We start from the raw sequence: 24,508 nt of genomic DNA, 5'->3' as shown, positions 1-24,508 counted from the left end.
TATGTAAAAAAGAAAAATGTTATCCTCAATTATCTAAAATGGCATAAACTCAGATAATTTTTTCACATACTGTTTGTTGTGGCTTAGACCCTATTTTACATCAACTAAGATTTTGGGGTTGTGCACGACATCAGTTGAGGCACATCAGACTCTTGAATACAGGGTGGGTGTCATGTTTTGGCTGATAAATGTATACTAAAATGGGAATAAAGTACACTGTACAAATATATATATATATATATATATATTGTTGAAGTCGGAAGTTTACATACACCTGAGCCAAATACATTTAAACTCAGTTTTTCACAATTCCTGACATTTAATCCCAGTAAACATTCCCTGTTTTAGGTCAGTTAGGATCACCACTTTATTTTAAGATAGTGAAATATCAGAATAATAGTAGAGAGAAGGATTTATTTCAGCTTTTATTTATTTCATCACATTCCCAGTGGGTCAGAAGTTTACATACACTCAAATAGTATTTGGTAGCATTGCCTTCAAATTGTTTAACTTGGGTCACACGTTTCAGGTAGCCTCCCACAATAAATTGGGTGAATTTGGCCCATTCCTCCTGACAGAGCTGGTGTAACTGAGTCCGGTTTGTAGGCCTCCTTGCTCGCACACAAATTTTCTATAGGATTGAGATCAGGGCTTTGTGATGGCCACTCCAATACTTTGACTTTGTTGTCCTTAAGCCATTTTGCAACAACTTTGGAAGTATGCTTGGGGTCATTGTCCATTTGGAAGACCCATTTGCGACCAAGCTTTAACTTCCTGACTGATGTCTTGAGATGTTGCTTCAATATATCCACGTAAATCTTCTCCCTCGTGATGCCATCTATTTTTTGAAGTGCACCAGTCCCTCCTGCAGCAAAGCACCCCCACAACATGATGCTGCCACCCCCGTGCTTCACGGTTGGGATGGTGTTCTTCAGCTTGCAAGCCTCCCCCTTTTTCCTCCAAACATAACGATGGTCATTATGGCCAAATAGTTATATTTTTGTTTCATCAGACCAGAGGATATTTCTCCAAAAAGTACTATCTTAGTGAAATATGTTTTTTTATAGGCTTCGCCCCACACAAATGCCTGAAATTAGTGGCTACTTTTGACTGACAATCTGAGTTCAATCTGGTGTTGAATTCAAACAATAGCCCAAACCTATGAAGCGACATACAGATTGTACAATATTAGGAGGAAATATATATATATAACTGAGAAAGAGGACAAGTACGTTAGTGTCTAGTTTGAGAAACTGCTTTGCAAGTCCTGGCAGCGACATTAAATAGTTGCCGCAAAACACCAGTCTCAACGTCAACAGTGAAGAGGCGACTCCTGGATGCTTTTGTTGGGAAACTTTTGAACGGTAGTGTACTTGAGCTTGTGCCCGTAAAAGGGAACCACAGCAATTTATTTAATTAAATGACCAGAAAGATGAGTTTCAGACCTTTCTAAAACTATGCAAAATTACCCGTTATTGTTTATGGCCATCTCATGAAAAATAATAAGGTTTTGGTATGTCTATTTAGGCGGAAATCGAAATGTTGCCCTATCATTCAAACCCATTTAAAATACTGAAACTATACTGAAACTATACTGAAAAGGTCATGATTTATGTTCAGTTTTAGTTTTTTTCTCCACATTTTGGCCAAAAATCAAATGGGGATTTCAAGCTTTTTTTTCTAATGGAGTTTAAGCTTCTGAAACTGGCGGGTCACACTAACTTAAAGGTCGACTAAGCGTGATGATTTTGCAGCACCGCAGACTTAGATGAAGTTGTTCCTCCCACAGTCACACAGAGTATCCGAGCATGTGCACAGGTGCGCTTCACGCTGCTACAACGTGGTAGCAACCGAATCACGAGTGGCGAAGTTTAGTCTCACCTTCAACGCTACTGGTTGTTGCGGAAATGTACCCAATACAACTCAGTGGAGGCTGCTGAGGGGAGGATGACTCATAATGATTTCCCGGAACGGAGCAAATGGAATGGCATCAAAAACATAGAGACCATTCCACCTATTCCACTCCAGCCATTACCACAAGCCCTTCCTCACCAATTAAGGTGCAACCAACTGTAAAAAATAAAAATAAAAAAGGAAAAGCTGATAAAATGATAAAAATGTTGGTTTTTCCAAGTTGAGATGTTTCTCCACTGACCTTTTACCCACTTTCAACCAAAATATTACAACAAATCCGTTTTTGAAATTGACCAAACTTATGAATATGGATAATGGTCACGGTCGTTGTATGGAGGAGACCAAGGCGCAGCGTGGTACATACTTCTTTAATGAAAGAAAGAACACTGAACAAACTATACAAAACGTAATATTGCCAGTGCAGACAGGCAACTAAACATAGAATAAGAACCCATAAACTACCCAAGGAATATGGCTACCTAAATATGGTCTCCAATCAGAGACAACGATAAACAGCCGCCTCTGATTGAGAACCAATCCAGGCAACAATAGACATATAAACATCTAGACATACAAAAACCCTAGACATACAAAAAATACAAAAAAATACAAAACCCCCTAGACAATACAAAAAAATAATAATAAAGAAAACAAAGATAACTAAGGTCAGGGAGTGACAATAATATAGCTAGTCTGACCATACTGTCAATGTTAAGCAAGTTAGCTAAATTTAATATGAATATGAATTGTTCAGACTTCAAAAGCACTTGAACACAATCATGTCGGATGACCCCATCCCAAATCAGGAAGGCCCAGAAAATTGTTAGACTCCAGCCACCCAAAATGTAGGTGTTTCAACCTAGCTCAGTGCTTTCTGTGGTGGTGAGGCAGCCAGCAGGAATATACGGAGCGTAGGTGTTGGTAATGTTCTCTAGTTGTGCCGTGATTAGCTCAGTGTTCTGTCACTCATGGGGGCACAATGTCACTGCCAAGTCTAAGGGTAGAGATTGAAAATTCAAGCCCCATGGATTCTGCCATGGAGTTACATTAGAAGTGCCCATCCAAGAAGGCTCAAGGTCATTGGCCACAGATAAAAGGATGTCAAATCACGTTATATCTACAGTAGCATTGATTGGACTGATCATGTCAAAATCATACTTTCAAAATCTTAGCTAGCAGTCATCATCATGAATCAAGTCGACAATCTACTGGCAAATATTTTTCATCCTTGTAATATAAAGAGAAATAATGAAGAGAAATTATAGCTAAAACGTATCGGTGCTCATCTGCAATTGGATATAAACATTACACAACAAGTTGGTCATCGCAAATTGAACAATGAGTAGTTTGGAAGGAATCAGTGGCTATCTGCAAGCATTGCAAAGCAATCTCTGTTATTCAGTGGAGTGGCTCTGTGGAACCAAATCTGGGATTAAGGGTTTCTTTTCCAAGTTTAAAATAATAAACATTCAACATTGGCCATGCTGTCAATGAAGCATGATTTGTGCTGCGCTCAAAACAACAGTTAACTCGGAACTGCGAAAACTTGACTTCAGTGAGTTCAAGACAACTGGGAACCAGGGGAAAAAACGAGCTCCGGCTGGTAAAATATGTTTGGAACGGTCATCCAACTCAGAATTTGAACTGATTCCAGAGGCCGACCCAAAACAACGCCGCCGGAGGAGAGGGAGCTGGAGCGGTCTTCTAGTCAGACTTAGGTGGTGCACACACCATCCACCGCTTCCGAGTATATTACTTGCTAATATCCAGCCTTTAGATAACAAAGTTGACAAGATCAGGGCAAGAGTTGCTTTCCAGAGAGACATCAGGGATTGTAACATACTCTGTTTCACGGAAACGTGGCTCTATCGGGATATCTTGTTGGAGTCGGTACAGCCACCTGGATTCTCAGTGCATCGCGCCGACAGGAATAAACATCTCTCCGGGAAGAAGAAGGGCGGGGGTGTATGTTTCATGATTAACGAATCATGGTGTAATTGTAACAACATACAGGAACTCAAGTCCCTTTGTTCACCTGACCTAGAATTCCTCACAATCAAATGCCGACCGTATAATCTCCCAAAATAATTATCTTCGGTTATTGTCACAGTTGTGTATGTCCCCCCTCAAGCCGAAACCACGACGACCCTCAAGGAACTTCACTGAACTTTATGCAAACTGGAAACCATATATCCTGAGGCTGCATTTATTGTAGCTGGGGATTTTAGCAAAGCCAATTCTAACAGTATATTGACTGTAGCACTCTGGACCCCTGGACCACTGATAAATCTAACTTCCGGGATGCATACAAGGCCTTCCCCCGCCCTCCTTTTGGAAAATCTGACCACTACTCCATTTTGCTCCGCCCTTCCTATAGGCATGAACTCAAACAGGAAGCACCCGTGCTAAGGACTATTCAACGCTGATCTGACCAATCGGAATCGACACTTCAAGATTGTTTCGATCCCGAGGACTGGGATTTTCTCCGGGTAGATTCCTAGAATAATATTGACGTGTTCACTGACACGGTTACTGATTTCATCAAGAAGTGTATAGGAGATGTTGTTCCCACTATGACTATTAAAACCTACCCTAACCAGAAAACATTGATAGATGGCAGCATTTGCACAAAACTGAAAGCACGAAGCAACACACTTAACCATGGCAAGGTGACAGGGAATATGGCAGAATACAAACAGAGTAGTTGTTCCCTCCGCAAGGCAACCAAATGGCTCAGACATGAGACATATGTGGCAGTGTTTACAGTCGGACTACAAAAGGAAAAAAAACATGTCGCAGACACCGACATCTTGCTGCCAGACAAGCTAAACATGTTCTTTGCCCGCTTTGAAGATAACACAGCGCCACCGACGCGACCAGCAACCAAGGACTGTGGGTTCTCCTTCTCCGTGGCTGACGTAAGACATTTAAACGTATTAACCCTCTCAAGGCTCTAGGCCCAGGTGGCATCCCTAGCTGCATCCTCAGAGCATTCGCAAACCAGCTGGCTGGTGTGTTTACAGACATATTCAATCTCTCCCTATCCCAGTCTGCTGTCCCCACATGCTTCAAGATGGCCACCATTGTTCCTGTACCCAAGAATGCAATGGTAACTGAACTAATTGACTTTCACCCCGTAGCACACACTTCTTTGAGAGACTAGTCAAGGATCATATCACCTCCACCTTACCTGTCACCCTAGACCCACTTAAATTTGCTTACTGCCTCAATAGGTCCACAGACAATGTAATCGCCATCACACTGCACACTGCCCTATCCCATCTGGACAAGAGGAATACCTATGTAAGAATGTTGTTAATTGACTATAGCTCAGCATTCAACACCATAGTTCCCTCCAAGCTCATAATTACGCTTGAGGCCCTGGGTCTCAACTCCTCCCTGGGCAATTGGGTCCTGGACTTCCCGACGGGCCGACCCCAGGTTGTCAGTCGTCCCCAACACCAGGGCCCCACAAGGGTGCGTGCTCAGCCCACTCCTGTACTCCCTGTTCACCCATAACTGCGTGGTCATCGTCAAGTTTGCAGACCAACAACGACGAGACAGCCTGCAGGGAGGAGGTGAGGTCTATAGGAGTGTTGTGTAAGGAAAATAACCTCAACAAAATAACAGCAGAGGGAAACTCAGGAGGATGAAGAAATTTGGCTTATCAATTAAAACCCTCACAAACAGCCCTCCAGGACACCTACAGCACCCGATGTCACAAGAAGGCCAAAAAGATTGTCTACAGCAGTTGATACTCGTGACTGTATTTTCCTTCCTTTTTAGACCAGATACAGTGCATTTGGAAAGTATTCAGACTCCTTCACTTTTGACACATTCTGCTCCTGTTTCCATTGATCATCCTTGAGATGTTTCTTCAACATTTAAAACACAAAACTCTAAAAACCTTGGAAGAAAGAGAAGAGGAAGAGACAGGAGGAGAGGAAGAGAGGGGAGAAGAGGATGAGAGGGGAGAATTGGAAGAAAGACGAAGAGAGGGAGAGATGAAGATGAGAGAGAGGGGGAGAAGAGGAAGAGAGGGGTGCAGGAATAGACATGAGCTTATGTTTACATGATATCTCAGCATTTATATACACTCCACTTTACTAAGCTCTGTTTTTGTTTGTCATGCTTATCTATCATCCATTCGCCAACAATTCAACATTCACCAATAAACAGTTGTTACGGTTGTTGTTCTTCTATAATTCAGGATGTCTCCCCACAGAGGGGCATATATTATACTACACCTTGAAGATTGTTACTTATAAAGCACAGAACAAAATAAATGTGTACACTTCCATGCTATGTCGCATGAAAAAGAAACGTATGCAACTTTCATGGAAGTGTATGAGTTTCTTTTAAAGCCCGTGTTCTATAGGCAAGGAGCTTCAAGCCCAAGATGGGAAGTTATGACAATAAAGAAGGAACTAAAGGTCGCTCAGCAATGAGGAAGTAATTCAAATAAACAGATGATGCAGCAACCACAGACACACACAGCCTACCACCTACCCATTTTTAATGGCGAGTGTTCAAAGTCTAATTAGTGGCTGATGCACACACCTATTATGCATTACATTCCCAGGTAAATGATTATCTGGAAGTCCCAAGTAGAGTTCAAACTTTGTAGGAGGCTCAACAATACACAGCTGACCAGCCATATCACCTCTTACTGTACTACAAACATCCTTCTGTCCTCTGTGAAGATGTCCAGCTCTCAAACAACCACCACTAATGGGGCGGTGGTCATCACCCATGTCTACCCCTATGAGAACGGGATGGGGGTCGCGGGGGTCGCATCTGCTCCTCACTGTCTGGGACAGACGGTCTCCTCAGTGCTGGGAAGTTTCCGGGCAGGGCATCCAAAAGCGCTGGGAGTAAGAATTGATGTTTTATATAATTTGAAAATTATTTTTCATTTTGGTTGAATGTATTGGAAGAAGAGAAAAATGTATTTCCTGCCTTGTTTTTCTCTCACAGACCATACAGATCATGATTGGTTTGATAATGCTGTTGACAGGAATTGTGATGACTGCAGGACCACAAGTAGACAATATTGGAGTACTTAGTGGAATATTTGTCTGGGGATCTATCATTGTGAGTGAGCTGCTCTGTCTAATAATAATTTATTGCATTTCCTGTCTGTCGTGATACAAACAAAACATCATAATAATTTAATCATGTCATATTTTGAAACGAAATGCATTAAAAACAATACCGTATGTGCAATTTAAAAAATATATATTTAATCTTTAATGTATAATGAATGACTTAACAAATGACTTTTATCAATGTATATGTACATGGCTAGTAGGCCTGTGCCGTTCATACACTCATGCATTTCAGTTTCTGTTGACTTCTATGTGGGAGGAATTAAACTTGATTTTGAACTTTGGTCATACTGTAGAAATATTTTTGTCCCACATGGTACCCTACTCCCTATATAGTGCACTACTTTTGTAGTGTACTATGTAGAGAATAGGGTGCCATTTGGTACGTAGACTTGTATAATCTCTTCCTTGTTCCACCTCAGTATGTAGTTGCAGGCTCTCTAACTGTTGCTGCTGACAACAAACTGAACAAATGTCTGGTCAGTATCAACTATTTTTGCCTCAATAAAGTTTAGGCTTTTGATTTATAAAGTTCCACTTTATTTCAAAACATGGAATCTACTTCACATATCGGCCCTCATGTTTTCATTCAACCTGTTATTTTTCCTCCCACAACACAAGCAGTGGGATGGGCTCTGGCGATTCAGCAACTGCAAATTGCCCCTTTAATAAAGACTTGCAATCATGATTGTCAACACACTGTATTTTATATTGCATTTCATTCTTCACAACCAATCATTCATTCCTATGTCCTCTTTCTGCTCTGTCCCTTAGGTAAAAGGCTCTCTTGGAATGAATGTTGTCGCCACGGTTACTGCTGTTACTGGCACCATTCTGCATTCTTTAGACAGTGCTGTAATGTACAACTACTACTGTGACTATCCAGGCTATCCTTCATACAACACTACATCCTATATCAACTACCCTCGATCCTATGTCTGTCAACAGTATTGGGTATATACCAAATGCTTATTCCTTTGGTCAGGAGATATTTGTAAATCGGTAAAGGGGAATTTATCATCTATAATTGTATTACTAGACTATTATACGTACTGTTTAATGTTTTATTAGTTTAAATTATACCCCATTTAGCATATATGTGACATCTCGAACATGCAAGAAATAGTGAATTAGATGCTATTGAGTTAATTTTTCTTCTTGTTAGGCCACACTAATTAATTGTACATAATTGCTCCAAAATGGCGGTGTAGCCTAGTTCACTGCTGTTTCCTGTTCCTCTCTGTCTATAGGTCAGGTCCCAGGGAATATCAGGTGTTTTGGCTGTTTTCTCCTTGCTGGAGTTCATAGTGTCCATCTGTGTCTCGTCATTCGCCTGCAGAGCTGTCTGCCTGTGTTGCCGTTCCACCCCTGAGGTGAGTCTGTGGACATAGATTTCTAGTTACGTATACAGTGTGGTCCGAACTTATTGACACCCTTGATAAAAAGAGCAAAAGTGACTGTTTAAAATAAAATAATACAATACTGAGATACATTATATGCGCCCAAAAATGTGTATTAATACAATTTCTCAGAGAAAGAGTTTACGCTTAACAAGCAATAAAATAAAAAAATTCAAACAGGAATGGGTCAATATTAATGACACCCCTGTTTTCAATACCTCACTGTGCAAGGATAACAGCACTGACACATTTTCTAAAATGTTTTATGATTTGGAGACCCCATTGGCAGGGATCTTAGACCATTCATCCGTACAGAATCCTTCCAGATCATTGATATCCTTCGTCTGCACTTATTTTATGCGGTTGTTTCCTGCTTAATGTATTCTTATTTCAACACCAGACCCACCACTGGTGTGTGTGGCGAAAGAGCTCTATGTTCATGTCATCTGACCAAATCACAGTGTTCAATCCAAGTGCCAATGCTGTTTAGTAAACTCCAGGCGTTTACATAGCTCATTGAACACACACAACAGTGGTGAGTTTGGCATCGAAATGAGAACGCAAGAGCAGAAAACAACACCATACATACTGTAAAATATGGTGGTGGATCTTTGATGTTATGGGACAAATTTTCTTCCACTGGTCCTGGGCCCCTTGTTAAGGTCAAATGCATCATGAACTTTACCCAGTGTAAGAGCCAATTTGGGTGTATCTTATATTATGGTATTTTTTGAGCAATTACACTACCGACCACTAGGGGAAGACAAATGGTGGTGGTAATCACACCAGGTGATCTATAAAGACACAGGTGTTTGAACAAATGGCGTGTGTGTGGATGGTGAGAGAGCTCACGGTTCTTGCTTTTGTTATGACAATTTGCCGCCAACACAGCGGCCATGAGCTCAAGCCTAGGAAGGCTTTCTGATTCATAGGAGCATCTCTCTCTTTTGCCAGCATGAACGGAAGATGCACAGTACCAGTCAAAAGTTTGGACACACCGACCCATTTCAGGTTTTTTCTTTTATTTTTACTATTTTCTACATTGTATGAAATAACACATTTGGAATCATGTAATAACCAAAAAAAGTGTTAAACAAATCTAATTATATTTTATATTTAAGATTCTTCGAAGTAGCCACCCTTTGCCTTGATGACAGCTTTGCACACACTTGGCATTCTCTCAGCCAGCTTCATGAGGTAGTCACCTGAAATGCATTTCAATTAACAGGTGTGCCTTGTTAAAAGTTCATTTGTGGCATTTCTTTCCTTCTTAATGTGTTTGAGCCAATCTGTTGTGTCGTGACAAGGTAGGGTTGGTATACAGAAGATAGCCCAATTTGGTAAAAGACCAAGTCTATATCATGGCAAGAACCGCTCAAATACGCAAAGAGAAACGACAGTCCATCATTACTTTAAGACATGAAGGCCAGTCAATGCGGAAAATTTCTAGAACTTTGAAAGTTTCTTCAAGTGCAGTCACAAAAACCATCAAGCACTACGATGAAACTGGCTCTCATGAAGACCGCTACAGGAAAGGAAGACCCAGAGTTCTCTCTGCTGCAGAGGATAAGTTCATTAGAGTTACCAGCCTCAGAAATTGCAGCCAAAATAAATGCTTCAGAGTTCAAGTAACAAACACATCTCAACATAAACTGCTTAGAGGAGACTGTGAGAATAAGGCCTTCATGGTCAAATTGCCGCAAAGAAACCACTACTAAAGGACACAAATAATAATAAGAGACTTGCTTGGGCCAAGAAACATGAGCAAAGGACATTAGACAGGTGGAAATGTGTCCTTTGGTCTGATGAGTCCAAATATTCGATTTTTGGTTGCAACCGCTGTGTCTTTGTGAGACGCAGAGTAGAGTAGGTGAATGGATGATCACTGTATGTGTTTTCCCACCATGAAGCATAGATGAGGTGGTGTGATGTGGGGGTGCTATTCTGGTGACACTGTCTGTGATTTACTTAGAATTCAAGGCACACTTAACCAGCATGGCTACCACAGCATTCTGCAGCGATACGGCATCCCATCTGGTTTGTGCTTAGTGGGACTATCATTTGGATTACAACAGGAAAATGATCCAACACACCTCCAGGCTGTGTAAGGGCTATTAGTCCAAGAAGGAGAGTGATGGAGTGCTGCATCAGATGACCTGGCCCCCACAGTCACCCGACCTCACCCCAATTGAGATGGTTTGGGAGTTGTTGGACTGCAGAGTGAAGGAAAAGCAACCTACAATTGCTCAGCACTTGTGGGAACTCCTTCAAGACTGTTTGAAAAGCATTCCAGGTGAAGCTGGTTGAGAGTATGCCAAGAGTGTGCAATACTGTCATCGAAGCAAATGGTGGCTACTTTGAAGAAACTTTGAAGAAACTAAAATCTAAAACATATTTTGATTTGTTTAACACATGATTCCATATGTGTTATTTCATAGTTTTGATGTTTTCACTATTATTCTACAATGTGGAAAATAGTAAAAATAAAGAAAAACCCTTGATTAAGTAGGTGTGTCCAAACGTTTGACTGGTACTGTACTTGTTTCTTTATAAAAAAACATTTAGTAAGATACAGTTCCATAACCATACTGAATGTCAACTGATGCAATTCTGCATGCTCTAACTTTCCAAAGTCTTCTGGCTTGATGCACCTCTTCACCTTGAGCTATGCCACTTTTGCCAAATTCTCCATCCATAATTACCATTGCTGTGAGGGAGATTGGGGTATGTCGTTTTCCCAGATGTTGTAGCAACAGTTTTGGAGATAGAATAAACGTAATAGAAAGCATAAGGGGTCGTATATTGAGCTGGTCACCGAGAGGGTCGTGGCTGATGGGAAAGGTGTTGGAAACCTAATGTGACAAGAAGGGTCAGGTCTGGTCTGTGAGACATAAAACCAGAACAGGAGAACTGGACAGACCTGTTACCAATATCTTGCTACTCCAAGAGGGTACAGAGGGACCTGTGAAGAACTTTGATCCACAGAAGAAGTGAAGGAAGATTCAGTCACATTTCACTTGATTGGGTAATTGTTGTTCTCCATTAGGGGCCGGTGTGTTGGAGCCAATTTGGGTGTAGCTTATGTTGTTATTCAGGCAATTACACTCCCGACCACTAGGGGCAGACAAATGGTGGTGGTAAACACACATCAGGTGATCTATAAAGAAACAGGTGTTTGAAAGTATGGTGTGTGTGGATGGCGAGAGAGCTTACAGCTTCTACCGCAATCAAATCAATGCAAGAAAAAGCAATGAATGCCAAACAAGATACACAGGACTACTACAGTCAACATTCATTCATTCAAGGTAACCACCATTTCTAAGTTTGAGGCGCGTAAAGAATAAGTCTATTTGCTACCATTCACTCACCTGGTGACATTGGCTCCTTAGAAATCTTAGATTTTCCCAAGCAAAATGTCATGACACCCAGTACCAGGACATTTGAGAAAAAGGCTCAGTGTCATTATCCTCGCAAGGTGAAATATTGAAAGGTATTGGAAACAGGGGTGTCAATCATTTTTACCACTATCTTTTTGAAAGAAAAATCCTCTCTTTCACTTTGCAATTGTATTAGTATAAATAATAGAATTTCTCCATTGTTTTGAGCATACATTATAGCTCAGTATTTTTATACAGTCATTTTTACTCATCTATATCAAGTGTGTCAATAATTTCAGACCCCATTGTAAGTCTTACTATATTGAAAACATTATAAAAATAAAGCAAAGTTAAGTGCACACGACAAAAAGTATGTGGACAATTTCTAGTTGAACATCCCATTCCAAAATAATGGGCATTAATAAGAAGTTGGCCCCTGCTTTGCTGCTATAACAGCCTCCACTATTCCTGGAAGGCTTTCCACTAGATGCTGGAACATTGCTGCGGGGACTTGCTTCCATTCAGCCACGAGCATTAGTGAGGTCGGGCACTGCTGTTGGGGTAATATGCCTGGCTCACAGTCCGAGTGCTATTTAATCCCAAAGGTGTTCGATGGGGATGAGGTCAGGGCTCTGTGTAGGCCAGTCAAGTTCTTCCACACCGATCTCGACAAGGCATTTCTGTATGGATTTTGCTTTGTGCATGGGGGCATTGTCTTGCTGAAACAGGAAAGGGCCTTGGCCAAACTGTTCCCACCAAGTCGGAAGCACAGACTCTTCTAGAATGTCATTGTATGCTCTAGCGTTAAGATTTCCCTTCACTGGAAGTATGGGGCCTAGCCTGCCCCAAACCATAGTAAACAGCCCAAGACCATTATTCCTCCTCCAACAAACTTTACAGTTGGCGCAATGCATTCGGGCGGGTACCGACCCTTAACATTGCGCGTGGTGATTTTAGGCTTGTGTGAGGCTGCTCGGCCATAGAAACCATTTCATGAAGCTCGCGACGAACAGTTCTTGTGCTGATATTTCTTCCAGAGGCAGTTTGGAACACGTGGTTAATGATGCAACCGATGACAGTACTTGGCTTGTATGGCCTACCACTTCGTGGCTGAGCCGTTGTTGATCATAGACGTTTCCTCTTCACAATAGCAGCACCTACAGTTAACCGGGGAAGCTCTTGGAGGGCAGAAATTTGATGAACAGACTTGTTGAAAAGATGGCATCCTATGAGGGTGCCACGTTGAAAGTCACTGAGCTCTTCAGTAAGGCCATTTTACTGCCAATGTTTGTCTATGGCGATTGCATGGCTGGGTGCTCGATTTTATACACTGAAATAGCCGAATCCACTCATTTGAAGGGGTGTCCACATACACTCTATATACAAAAGTATGTTCTGGCAACTGTAAGAGCACTGAGCAGTCATGACACCTGTATATTCAATAATGAATTACTAGAAATGTACTTAAAATTGACATGTCTGTCTTTTAGCAAGTGTTCATCATTGGGAATCAAGTATCGGGACCTCATGGCAGCATGACTCCAAGCAACGCACCTTACCCTCCTCAGATCAACTACGAGGTATGACATCTTTTGGAGGTTGAACTGCAGGGTCGCCATTTAAAATAGGCTGCTCATGATCTAAAATTTGAATTAAAAAGATCTCACCAGTGTCATAGTAACATAGTTTCTGGGGTAATTTTTTACATTTCCACTGCGAAAACTTTAATTTCAAATTGTGTAATCGCCAAAACATTGGTCACTGTATGAAATTCTGTGGGTCCGTACTTGCGAACATTAGAAAACGTTTGAGTTGAAGTTTAAGCATCATCCAATTCAAATCATTGAGGTAGTTGCACGTGATAGAACCAATGTGTTTAAACCCTGTATGCCTGACAGGGGTTGCTGTATTGAAGCCCCCGCACAGCCATCTTGGCACTCCTCCTCCAATGTAAATAAGATTTTGTAAGCTCTCGAAATGCATTTATTAATGTCTACATTTTTGACATGTTTATTCTATTACAGACACCTTAATGCATACTTTCACATTATATTGTGTGTGCTAAACTTCAAAGCTCTCAATGGCTAATACAATCCAGGGTTTATATACATCATTAGAGCACTTTTCCATCACCTTAAAAACAGTCACAGATCCATCTGCTAATCAAAGTTACTAAAACACAACCATTTTCAACTGAGCGATTTGCCCCTAGTGATTTTTGCCATTTGTGACTTTATAATTTTAACCAAACTTAACCTTAGCTCTTGAGAACCCAAGCCCATACTGCCATAGGGTTCTCATTTGAACAATTTACCACAGCAGGGCCAACGTGTTAAACTTTCCCGATTCTCTGTCTTATCGTTAATAATCACTGCGTGCAATAGGGTTTTGGAAATTCTACTTTCATATTACCCCAAAATGATTTTACAAATACAAAAGACACACTTACTCTGCGCCGTTTTAACACAGATTCCCACGGAAGTGTTTTGCATTTCACTTCCTGAGCTAATGGAAACTCGTAAGGAAACAAAGAAACCTTTCACCTGTGTTTTTTCCTTCCCTATATCTGTCTGTCCCCCAGCTCTGTTTCCTGTTTTCACATTGTTTGTATGTTGTTTTGTTACCTGTGTGCTGACGCTGTTCCTGTCTTGTTCCTTGTCTGTTCCTCATTAAATGTTTGACACCACACCCCGTACCTGCTTCTCGACTCCAGCGTCAGTCCTTACATTATTGTTAAAATATTTATGTGGTACTGACTCAAAACTAAATGAGAAGTCACACTTCTCACACACAACCATTTTTTTTAAAGTTATGATTTTTTTTCTCAGCATGCTCTATTGCATTTGGATTTTGGGGGGGGTTATATCTGTGTTTTTGCATGTACATTGAGTGATTGATTCATCCTGTGCTACACAAAGATGAATATCATAACACATTTTCTAATCTAATCCAATCATTTAGATAATTTTCTTCCCATTACTGAAATGGTTGTTCTAGTTTATTAAATGGCTTAAATTGTCTCTTAAACCAGGCAGTAGTTATTCATTCATGTTGCAGGTGGTTAGCTACTGTATAGGTATGTCCCAAATGGCACCCTATTCCCAAAATATAGTGCTCTACTTATGACCGAACACATATACCCTATATAGTATACTGGGCCAAGGTCGTGCGCTATTAGCATACGTTTGGGTTGCACTCTGATACATATTCTACAATAAAGAGATGTTAACACAAAAGCAACAGAACACATGCTCAGTATCTATGATATAAACTGATTACTTACTGGGTTGAGCCTGTAGAGTGTCAATATTGCATGATCATCACATCCTTGCAATGATATTATATCGCTTTTAAGTTTTAAATTAAGTCTATTCGTTTTCAATGTTTATTTTGAATTTAGTGTCAGTTAGTTTTCAGAACTATATTGTTCATTTTAATTTAGTTTACGTTGAATAAAAAAAATGTATATTATATTATTCATTTTGTATTTTTAGTGTTAGGGACAGAATCAAATCTAATTTGATACATGCTTCGTAAACAACAGGTGTAGACTAACAGTGAAATGCTTATTTACGGGTCCTTCCCAGCAATGCAGAGAGAAAAATAGAAAAAGTTTAGAAAAATAATAAAATGAGGAATAAATACAGAATGAGTAATGATAACATGGCTATATACACGGGGTACCAGTACCCTGCAAAGAGTTGATATTCAGGGGTACGAGGTAATTGAGGTACATATGTGCATATAGGTAGGGGTAAAGTAACTAGGCAACACAATAGATAATAAGAAGTAGCAGCAGCGTATGTGATAAGTCAAAAGAGTTTGTGAAAAGGGGGGTCAATGCAGATAGTTCGGGTAGCTATTTGGTTAACTATTTAGCAGTCTTATGGCTTGGAGGTTGAAGCCGTTCAGGGTCCTGTTGGTTCCAGACATGGTGCATCCGTACCGCTTGCCATGTGGTAACAGAGAGAACAGTTTATGACCTGGGTGGCTGCAGTCTGAATATATTTAAGGCCTTCTACCACCACCTGGTATAGAGATCCTTACAGGTCACTGATCTTCTACTTATTGGCTGTTTCATCGTTGTCATTGATCAGGCCTACCACCGTTGTGTCGGAGTTGTGCGTGGCCACGCAGTTGTGGGTGAACAGGGAGTACAGGAGGGGACTAAGTACACACCCCTGAGGGGCCCCGTGTTGAGAGTAAGCATGGTGGATGTGTTGTTCACTACTGTCACCACCTGGGGCGGCCCGTCTGGAATTCCAATATCAAGTTGCAGAGGGAGGTGTTCAGTCCCAGCGACCTGAGATTGTAGTGCACTATGGTGTTGAATAGAGATTGCGTCATCTATTGGGATGGTATACAAATTGGAGTGGGTCCAGGGTGTCTGGGATGATGGTGTTAATTTGAGGCATGGTCCGCTTTTCAAAGCATTTCATGGTTACAGATATGAGTGCTAAGGGGCAATATTCATTTATACAGGTTATCTTGATGTTCTTGGGCACAGGGACTATGGTGGTCTGCTTCAAGGTATGTAGGTATTACAGACTGAGTCAGGGAGAGGTTGAAAATGTAATTGAAGACACTTGCCAGCTGGTCAACACATGCTCTGACTATGCACCCTTTCAATCCGTCTGAGAATCCATCTTTGAATGTTAAGACCTTTTAAACAGGTTACTTACAGTTGTCCGGAATAGCTGGTGTTCTCATACATGGCTCAGTGTTTCTTGACTTGAAGCGAGCATAAAAGACATTTAGCTAATCTTGTAGGCTTGCGTCACTGGGCAGCTTGTGGCTGGGTTTCCCTTTGTTGTCCATGATAGTTTACAAACCCTGCAGAGCGTAAAAAGATTCAATCTCAGTCCTGTATTGATGGTTTGCCTGTTTGATGACTTGAGGAGGTGGTAGCGGAATTTCTTAAAAGTGTCCAGATTAGTGTCCCACTCCTTGAAAGCGGTAGCTCTAGCCTTTAGCTCAGTATGGATGTTGCCTGTAATCCATGGCTTCTGGTTGGTATATGTATGTACAGTCACTGTGGGGACAACGTTGTCAATGCACTTATTAATGAAGCCGGTAACTGATGTGATATACTCCTCAATGTTATCGATGAATTCCGGAACATATTCCAGTCTGTTTTAGCAAAATCTTCTTGTAGCTTAGCATCCGCATCATCGGACCACTTTTGTATAAAGCTCTTCACTGGTACTTCCTGTTTGAGTTCTTGCTTGTAAGCAGGAATCAGAAGGATAGAGTTATGGTCAGATATAGAACAGAGGTTAAGGGCGGTTTAATTGCTTGCCAACATAGTCTTGTCAGGATGCCGGCTCGTTTTGCTTCTCTTGTGCCGTCACTTCCTCTTTTGAGTCCCGGGGCCTAGTCTGGAGTAAGCAGAATGTCCAGAGCTGCCGACTTGTTGAAGTAGAAATTGCCATCCAATTCCAGGTTAGTGATCTCTGTTCTGATGTCCAGAAGCTGTTTTCGGGTCATAGGAAATGATGACGGAGACATTATGTATAGCAAAAGATACCATCAACATAAAGTAATAAAACACACAAAATAGCAGAATTGGTCAGTAGCCCGTAAAATGTATTCTATCCACTGCAGTGCCATCTGGTACCCAGAAAGGGTGGGAGGATGCTAATCAGATTATGCTGGTTTGCAATGTGATGTTACAGAGTTACAATATCCAACAGTTTAACATTTTAAGGTAATATATGTCCTATTATGTACTGTGTTGTTTCTACAGACTGGGAACTACACAAAGGGTCCGGAGGGAGACGGTATGGGTACAGGGTTTCAACAGAACCACCTGCCTCCTCAATACACTGCTGTCATCCCTTGAGAATTGGGCTTCTGTGAATACATTGTTATTTTTCTTGTCGAAATTGTGTTCTCTAGGCCTATTTTTCTGATACAAGCCAGGCAACGGTTAGCACCACATTACTGATCTGAATAATTTGACAGTTAAATATTGATAGTGTATAGTAATGCAATGTTTCAGTATAATGTTTAGGTTACTATATGGTTGATTTTATAACTTCATGTTTTTGTCATTTCTATCTTTTTTTAATTGATATAATTTAATCATAATTTATTTTGTAAAAGTATAATAGATTTATCAACTAAAATCAACCACTGCTATATGACAAAATATGTTGCATCATTTTTAATAACACACAAATGCATATTTAACTTAATGTCTTGAAACAATAAAACTGACAGAATTTTGTTTTTTGTTTGAAGTCACTTTTATCTTCTATACAATGTAATTAATGACATTCATATTTTGGGTAAATATTGATCTTTAAACTATGCTACACCTAAATAAATGTGTATATTTTTGGAGAAGTGGTTGAAGGGTCTGAAAACATCCTGATAAGGAGGGAGTGGTGTGTGGATGTTTACATTGGGCATTAGCCTATATTCTTTCTATCTTGAGTGTGTGCAACATTAAAGTTCATGAACAGTCAAAACCATGTGTTTCATGAAATGTTATGATCTTTTAAGAAACCAAAGTATGAAAAATGACTGTTGCTTCAACAGTGCAGTGAAAAAGCATTTGCTGCCTTTCTGATATTCACTATTTTTGCATATTGTTATACCGAATGTTATCAGATCTTCAACCAAAGTCAACTATTAGATAAAGAGAATCTGAGTTTACCCCCAAAAATATATACCAAAAAATATAGACAACGCTGTGTACTACTCCCTTCACAGAACAGTGCAAACTGGTTCTAACCAGAATAGAAAGAGGAGTGGGAGGCCTGGGTGCACAACTGAGCAAGAGGACAAGTACATTAGCGTGTCTAGTTTGAGAAACGGACGTCTCACAAGTCCTCAACTGGCAGCTTCATTAAATAGTTGCCGCAAAACACCAGCCTCAATGTCAACAGTGACGAGGCGACTCTGGGATGCTTTTGTAGGTAAACTTTTGAAGGGTAGGGTACTTGAGCTTGTACCCTTAAAAGGGAATACACCTCAGCAATTAATTTTTTTAAATGACCAGGAAGGTGAGTTCTAGACCTTTCTAAAATTATGCAACATTATCAGTTTGTTTATGGCCATCTCATGAAAAAATAATAAGGTTTTGGTATGTCTATTTAGGCAGAAATCTAAATGTTGCCCTATCATTCAAACCATTTAAAATACTGAAACTATACTGGAACAATTATCATTGACTTCAGTTCTAGGTTTTTCTCTCCACATTTTGGGTAAAAATCGAATGGGGTTTTCAAGCTTTTTTTTCAAATGGAGTTTTCAAGCTTCTGAACCTGGCAGATCACACTAATTTCAAGTTTGACTACTCGTGATGTTGCAGCACCGTAGGTTGAGATGAGACGCAAGACGTTGTTCTCACAGTCACACAGAGTATCCGAGCATGTGCACAGGTGTCCTTCACGCTGCTTCAAAGTGGTAGCTTCTGGATCAAAAGAGTGGTGAAGTTTAGTCTCGCCTTCAACGCTACTGGTTGTTGCGGAAATGTACCCAATACAACTCAGTGGAGGCTGCTGAGGGGAGGATGACTCATAATAATTTCCCGGAACGGAGCAAATGGAATGGCATCAAAAACATAGAGACCATTCCACCTATTCCACTCCAGACATTACCACAAGCCCTTCCTCACCAATTATGGTGCCACCAACCTCCTGTGCTATAACTGTTTACTTTGTGCATCTACATCATCTCGCTGAATCTACGTTTAAACCTAACCTATGACCTGACCCATCGCCTTATGCTGCGTCAGAGTTATCGGAAGCTCCTAGAAATTCCACTTGAATGACCCTCCAAGTCGGAATTACAAGTGGCAAACTCTGATAAAATGATGAAATGTTGTTTTTCCCCGAGTTGAGATGTTTCTCCACTGATCTTTTACCCACTTTCAACCAAAAGATTACAACAAATACGTTTTTGACATGTTAAGCAAGCTAACTGACATTATAATGAAGAATTGTTCAGACTTCAAAAGCACTTCAATACAATCATGTAGGACGACCCCATCCACAAATCAGGAAGGCCTGGAAAATTGTTAGACTCCAGCCACCTAAACTCAATGCTTTCTGTGGTGGTGAGGCAGCCAGCGGGAAAAATACAGAGCTCAGGTGTTGGTAATGTTCTCCAGTTGCGCCGTGATTAGCTCAGTGTTCTGTCACTCATGGGGACACAACGTCACTGCCAAGGCTAAGGGTATAGTTTGAAAATTCAAGCCCCTTGGGTTCTGCCATAGAGTTACACTAGAAGTGCCCATCCAAGAAGGCTCAAGGTCATTGGCCATTGATAAAAGGATGTCAAACTATGTTATATCTACAGTAGCTTTCATTGGTCTGATCATGTCAAAATCATACTTTCAAAATCTTAGCTAGCAGTCATCATCATGAATCAAGTCGACAATCTACTGGCAAATATTTTTAATCCTTGTCATATGAAGAGAAATTATAGCTTAAATTTATCGGTGCTCTTCGGCCATTGGATATAAACATTACACAACAAGTTGGAAATTGCAAATTGAACAATGAGTAGCTTGGAAGGAGTCAGTGGCTAACTGCAAGCATTGCAAAGCAATCTCTAGCCTGCTATTCAGTGGAGTGGCTGTGTGGAACCAAATCTGGGATTAAGGGTCTCTTTCCAAGTTTAAAATAATAAGCATTCAACATTGGCCATGCTGTCAATGAAGCGTGATGTGTGCCTTGCTCAAAACAACAGTTAACTCGGAACTGCAAAAACTTGACTTCAGTGGGTTCAGGAAAACTGGGACCTCGGGGGAAAAACAGCATATTGACTGTAGCTCTCGCACTGGACCACTGCTAATCTAACTTCTGGGATGCATACAGGGCCAGCCCCCGCCCTCCTTTCGGCAAATCTGACCACAACTCCATTTTGCTTCTCCCTTGCTATAGGCATGAACTCAAACAGGAAGCACCCATGCTATGGACTATTCAACTGGTCTGACCAATCGGAATCCAAGCTTCAAGATTGTTTCGATCACGCTGACTAGAACATGTTCCGGGTAGCTTCCTAGAATAATATTGATGTGTACTGATTTCATCAAGAAGTGTGTAGGAGATGTTGTACACATGATGACTATTAAAACTTACCCTAACAAGAAAACATGGATAGATGGCAGCATTCTCGCAAAACTGAAAGCACGAAGTACCACATTTAACCATGGCAAGGTGACTGGGAATATAGCAGAATACAAACAGAGTAGTTGTTCCCTCCACAAGGCAACCAAACAGGTAAATCGTCAATATCGAGACAAAGTGGAGTCTCAATTCAACGGCTCAGACATGAGACGTATGTGGCAGTGTTTAGAGTCAATCACGGACTACAAAAAGGAAAAAAAAACATGTCGCAGACACCGACATCTTGCTGCCAGACAAGCTAAACATGTTCTTTGCCCGCTTTGAAGATAACACAGCGCCACCGACACGTCCAGCAAACAAGGACTGTGGGCTCCTATGTACCTATGTAAGAATGCTGTTCATTGACTATAGCTCAGCATTCAACACCATAGTACCCTCCAAGATCATCATTACGCTTGAGACCCTGGGTCTCAACCCCGCCCTGTGCAATTGGGTCCTGGACTTCCCGACAGGCCGCCCCCAGGTGGTCAGTCGTGCTCAACACCAGGGCCCCACAGGGGTGCGTTCTCAGCCCACTACTTTACTTAGATTTGTGTGTTTTAGGTATTTGTTGTGGAATTGTTAGATATTACTTGTTAGATATTGCTGCACTGTTGGATATAGAAGCACAAGCATTTCGTTATAACATCTGCTAACCATGTGTATGTGACCAATACATTTGATTTGATTCTATTTTTCATTTGAATTGTAAATCCGTAACTCGGGCCTTTTTCTAGAGCTATGAGCTGAAGATCACTGACGTCATCATGAATCAACCTTGTTTTTTTCCAGAATTCCCAGTTGTCATGAAAGAACCATAAATCCAGAGAATGACACTTTGATGACAAAATTTGCCCGCAAGAAGGACCTCCATGCCACATTGCTTTTCAAGTGAGCACAGCACAACAAGATGAGTCCAAAAATGTATTGTAATAAGTTGTAATATGCCGGGTAGAAATGTACAGTTGAAGTCGCAGGTTTACATACACTTAGGTTGGAGTCATAAAAACTCATTTTTCAAAACCTCCACAAATTTCTTGTTAACAAACTGTTTACAAACTACAGTTTGTTAATTGGTTAGTTGGTTAGGACATCTACATTGTGCATGACACAAGTAATTTTGTATACACCAAATTGACTGTGCCTTCAAACAGCTTGGAAAATTCCTGAAAATTATGTCATGGCTTTAGAAGCTTCTGATAGGCTAATTGACATAATTTGAGTCAATTAGAGGTGTACCTGTGGATGTATTTCAAGGCCTACCTTCAAACTCATTGCTTCTTTGCTTGACATCATTAGGAAAATCAAAAGAAATGACCCAAGACCTCAGAAAAACAATTGCAGACCTCCACAAGACTGGTTCATCCTTGGGAGCAACAAGTTTAAACACCATGGGATCACGCAGCTGTCATACCACTCAGGAAGGAGAAGCGTTCTGAGATGAACGTACTTTGGTATGAAAAGTGCAACTCAATCCCAGAACAACAGTAAAGGACCTTGTGAAGATGCTGGAGGAAACAGGTACAAAAGTATCTATATCCACAGTAAAACGAGTCCTATATCGACATAAACTGCACATGGGGACAAAGACCATACTTTTTGGAGAAATGTCCTCTGGTCTGATGAAACAAAAATTGAACTCTTTGGCCATTATGACCATCGTTATATTTGGAGGAAAAAGGGGGAGGCTTGCAAGCCGAAGAACACCATCCCAACCGTGAAGCACGGGGGTTGCAGCATCGTGTTGTGGGGGTGCTTTACTGCAGGAGGGACTGGTGCAAATGGGTCTTCCAAATGGACAATGACCCCAAGCATACTTCCAAAGTTGTGGAAAAATGGCTTAAGGACAACAAAGTCAACGTATTGGAGTGACCATCACAAAGCCCTGACCTCAATCCCATAGAAAATGTTTGGGCAGAACTGAACAGGCGTGTGTGAGCAAGGAGGCCTACAAACCTGACTCAGTTACACCAGCTCTGTAAGGAGGAATGGGCCAAAATTCACCCAACTTATTTTTTGGAAGCTTGTGGAAGGCTACCCGAAACATTTAACCCAAGTAAAACAATTTAAAGGCAATGCTACCAAATACTAATTTAGTGTATGTAAACTTCTGACCCACTGGGAATCTGATGAAAGAAGTAAAAGCTGAAATAAATCATTCTCTCTGCTGTTATTCTGACATTTCACATTCTTAAAATAAAGTGGTGATCCTATCTGACCTAAGACAGGGAATTTTGAGTTTAAATGTATTTGGCTAAGGTGTATGTAAACTTATGACTTCAACTGTATACTGTAGCTAAGAAAGTAGTAGAAAGTGTATGTTGTGTAGTAAGCTGTTAGTAGGCCATGTGTCTCACCCAAAGAATTTGATGAAACCGGCTGCCTGGTCAGCTAACATTAGCTAGCTAACATAGCAACCACTTAAAACAAATGAAGCACATGTTTCTTGACAAACAGGGATACTAGCTTATTATAGTCTGTTAAAAGTATATTTTGGTTAGCAGTTGTCAAACAGATAAAAAGGTATCCATAAACCAAAAAATAAACTAACGTTAGATAACTGGTTATCTAGCTAGAACTTAGCTTACTGTTCTGACTAGGTGGTGCATATCTAACCTATAGCTTTTTTGTTGTTGATATGTCACCTATTGAATATTGTAAGAGCTTTCATTGTCTGCTTATATGCCCCCGTTATTTGTCCTACATTTCTGACCTGGTGTACAGGGAGAATAATGAAAGAACAGCCCATGTTCTGAATTCTGTTGTACATTTAAAAAGTGCTGAACAAATAGTTACAGTATATCGACGACTCACTCATTAATGTCTTAAACGAAATTATAGCTTGCCTCTTATCCGCTCATCATTCCCTTATGCAATAGTTTGTATATCTCAATTGTTATGTTGCTTATACAGGTCTATCTCATTGATATCTTATTCATCGTTTTAGGCAATGTTGGAATCATTTCATTGTTTTGCTTACTTTGTGTACTATAATGAGCTGATGATGTGCTTTTCTTGATGAGGAGAAGATACTATATAATGTTTGCCAGTGACAGTCTCTTCCCAATCAAATATTTGTTTTCAACACAAAGTTCTGTAATAGCCCCAAGTAATTCCAGTTGATATTGTGTGGGATGTTTTGTTTGCGCAATGCACTGTCTGTGCGTCAGTATATTGTCTACAAACGTGGATTCTCATGATTGTATATTCCTTCCTTTTTAAACCAGATACAATGCATTTGGAAAGTATTCACTTCACTTTTTACACATTTTGTTACTTTACATCATTATTCTAAAATTGACGAAATATTTGTTTTGCTCACCCCATAATAACAGTAGTGAAAGCTGTTTAAAAAAAAACTTTTGCTAATTTAGTATTAAACAGATATATGCTTAAGTACTCAGACCCTTTTCTATGAGGCTCGAAATTGAGCTCGGGTGCATCCTGTTTCCATTGATCATCCTTGAGATGTTTCTAAAACTTTTAAAACACAAAACTCTAAAAACCTTGGAAGAAAGAGGAGAGGAAGAGACAGGAGGAGAGGGGAGAAGAGGATGAGAGGGGAGAACAGGAAGTGAGATGAGGAGAGG

At 40.6% G+C, this 24,508-nt stretch overlaps 1 protein-coding gene across 3 annotated transcripts; it reads left to right on the top strand.

The window, feature by feature from the left end:
• Positions 1-6,509: 6,509 nt before the first annotated feature.
• LOC115110105 (membrane-spanning 4-domains subfamily A member 4A-like) lies at positions 6,510-18,028 on the top strand. Of its 3 annotated transcripts, XM_029635470.1 has the most exons (8): positions 6,512-6,788; positions 6,892-7,008; positions 7,445-7,501; positions 7,797-7,976; positions 8,273-8,395; positions 9,377-9,433; positions 13,290-13,379; positions 17,546-18,028. In XM_029635470.1, exons 1-8 carry the CDS (start codon positions 6,618-6,620, stop codon positions 17,639-17,641), a joined length of 891 nt encoding a protein of 296 aa, XP_029491330.1. In that variant the 5' UTR covers positions 6,512-6,617; the 3' UTR covers positions 17,642-18,028. The 3 variants fall into 3 exon arrangements, with proteins under 3 accessions (XP_064866094.1, XP_029491330.1, XP_029491331.1); XM_065010022.1 differs by lacking the exon at positions 7,797-7,976 and having other exon boundaries at positions 6,510-6,788; XM_029635471.2 differs by lacking the exon at positions 9,377-9,433 and having other exon boundaries at positions 6,513-6,788.
• Positions 18,029-24,508: the final 6,480 nt, after the last annotated feature.

Source organism: Oncorhynchus nerka, linkage group LG26, assembly GCF_034236695.1.
Source record: "Oncorhynchus nerka isolate Pitt River linkage group LG26, Oner_Uvic_2.0, whole genome shotgun sequence".
Taxonomy (NCBI): domain Eukaryota; kingdom Metazoa; phylum Chordata; class Actinopteri; order Salmoniformes; family Salmonidae; genus Oncorhynchus; species Oncorhynchus nerka.
Note: the sequence above shows the minus strand (reverse complement) of the source record. Positions and strands in the feature narration are given on the sequence as shown.

Excerpts from the sequence above, each read along its gene's own strand:
- LOC115110105 (XM_029635470.1), top strand. The coding sequence starts at position 6,618 with ATGTCCAGCTCTCAAACAACCACCACTAATGGGGCGGTGGTCATCACC. Across the intron at positions 7,977-8,272 it reads ATGTCTGTCAACAGTATTGG|GTCAGGTCCCAGGGAATATC; the intron begins GTATATACCAAA and ends CTCTGTCTATAG. Across the intron at positions 13,380-17,545 it reads CTCCTCAGATCAACTACGAG|ACTGGGAACTACACAAAGGG; the intron begins GTATGACATCTT and ends TTGTTTCTACAG.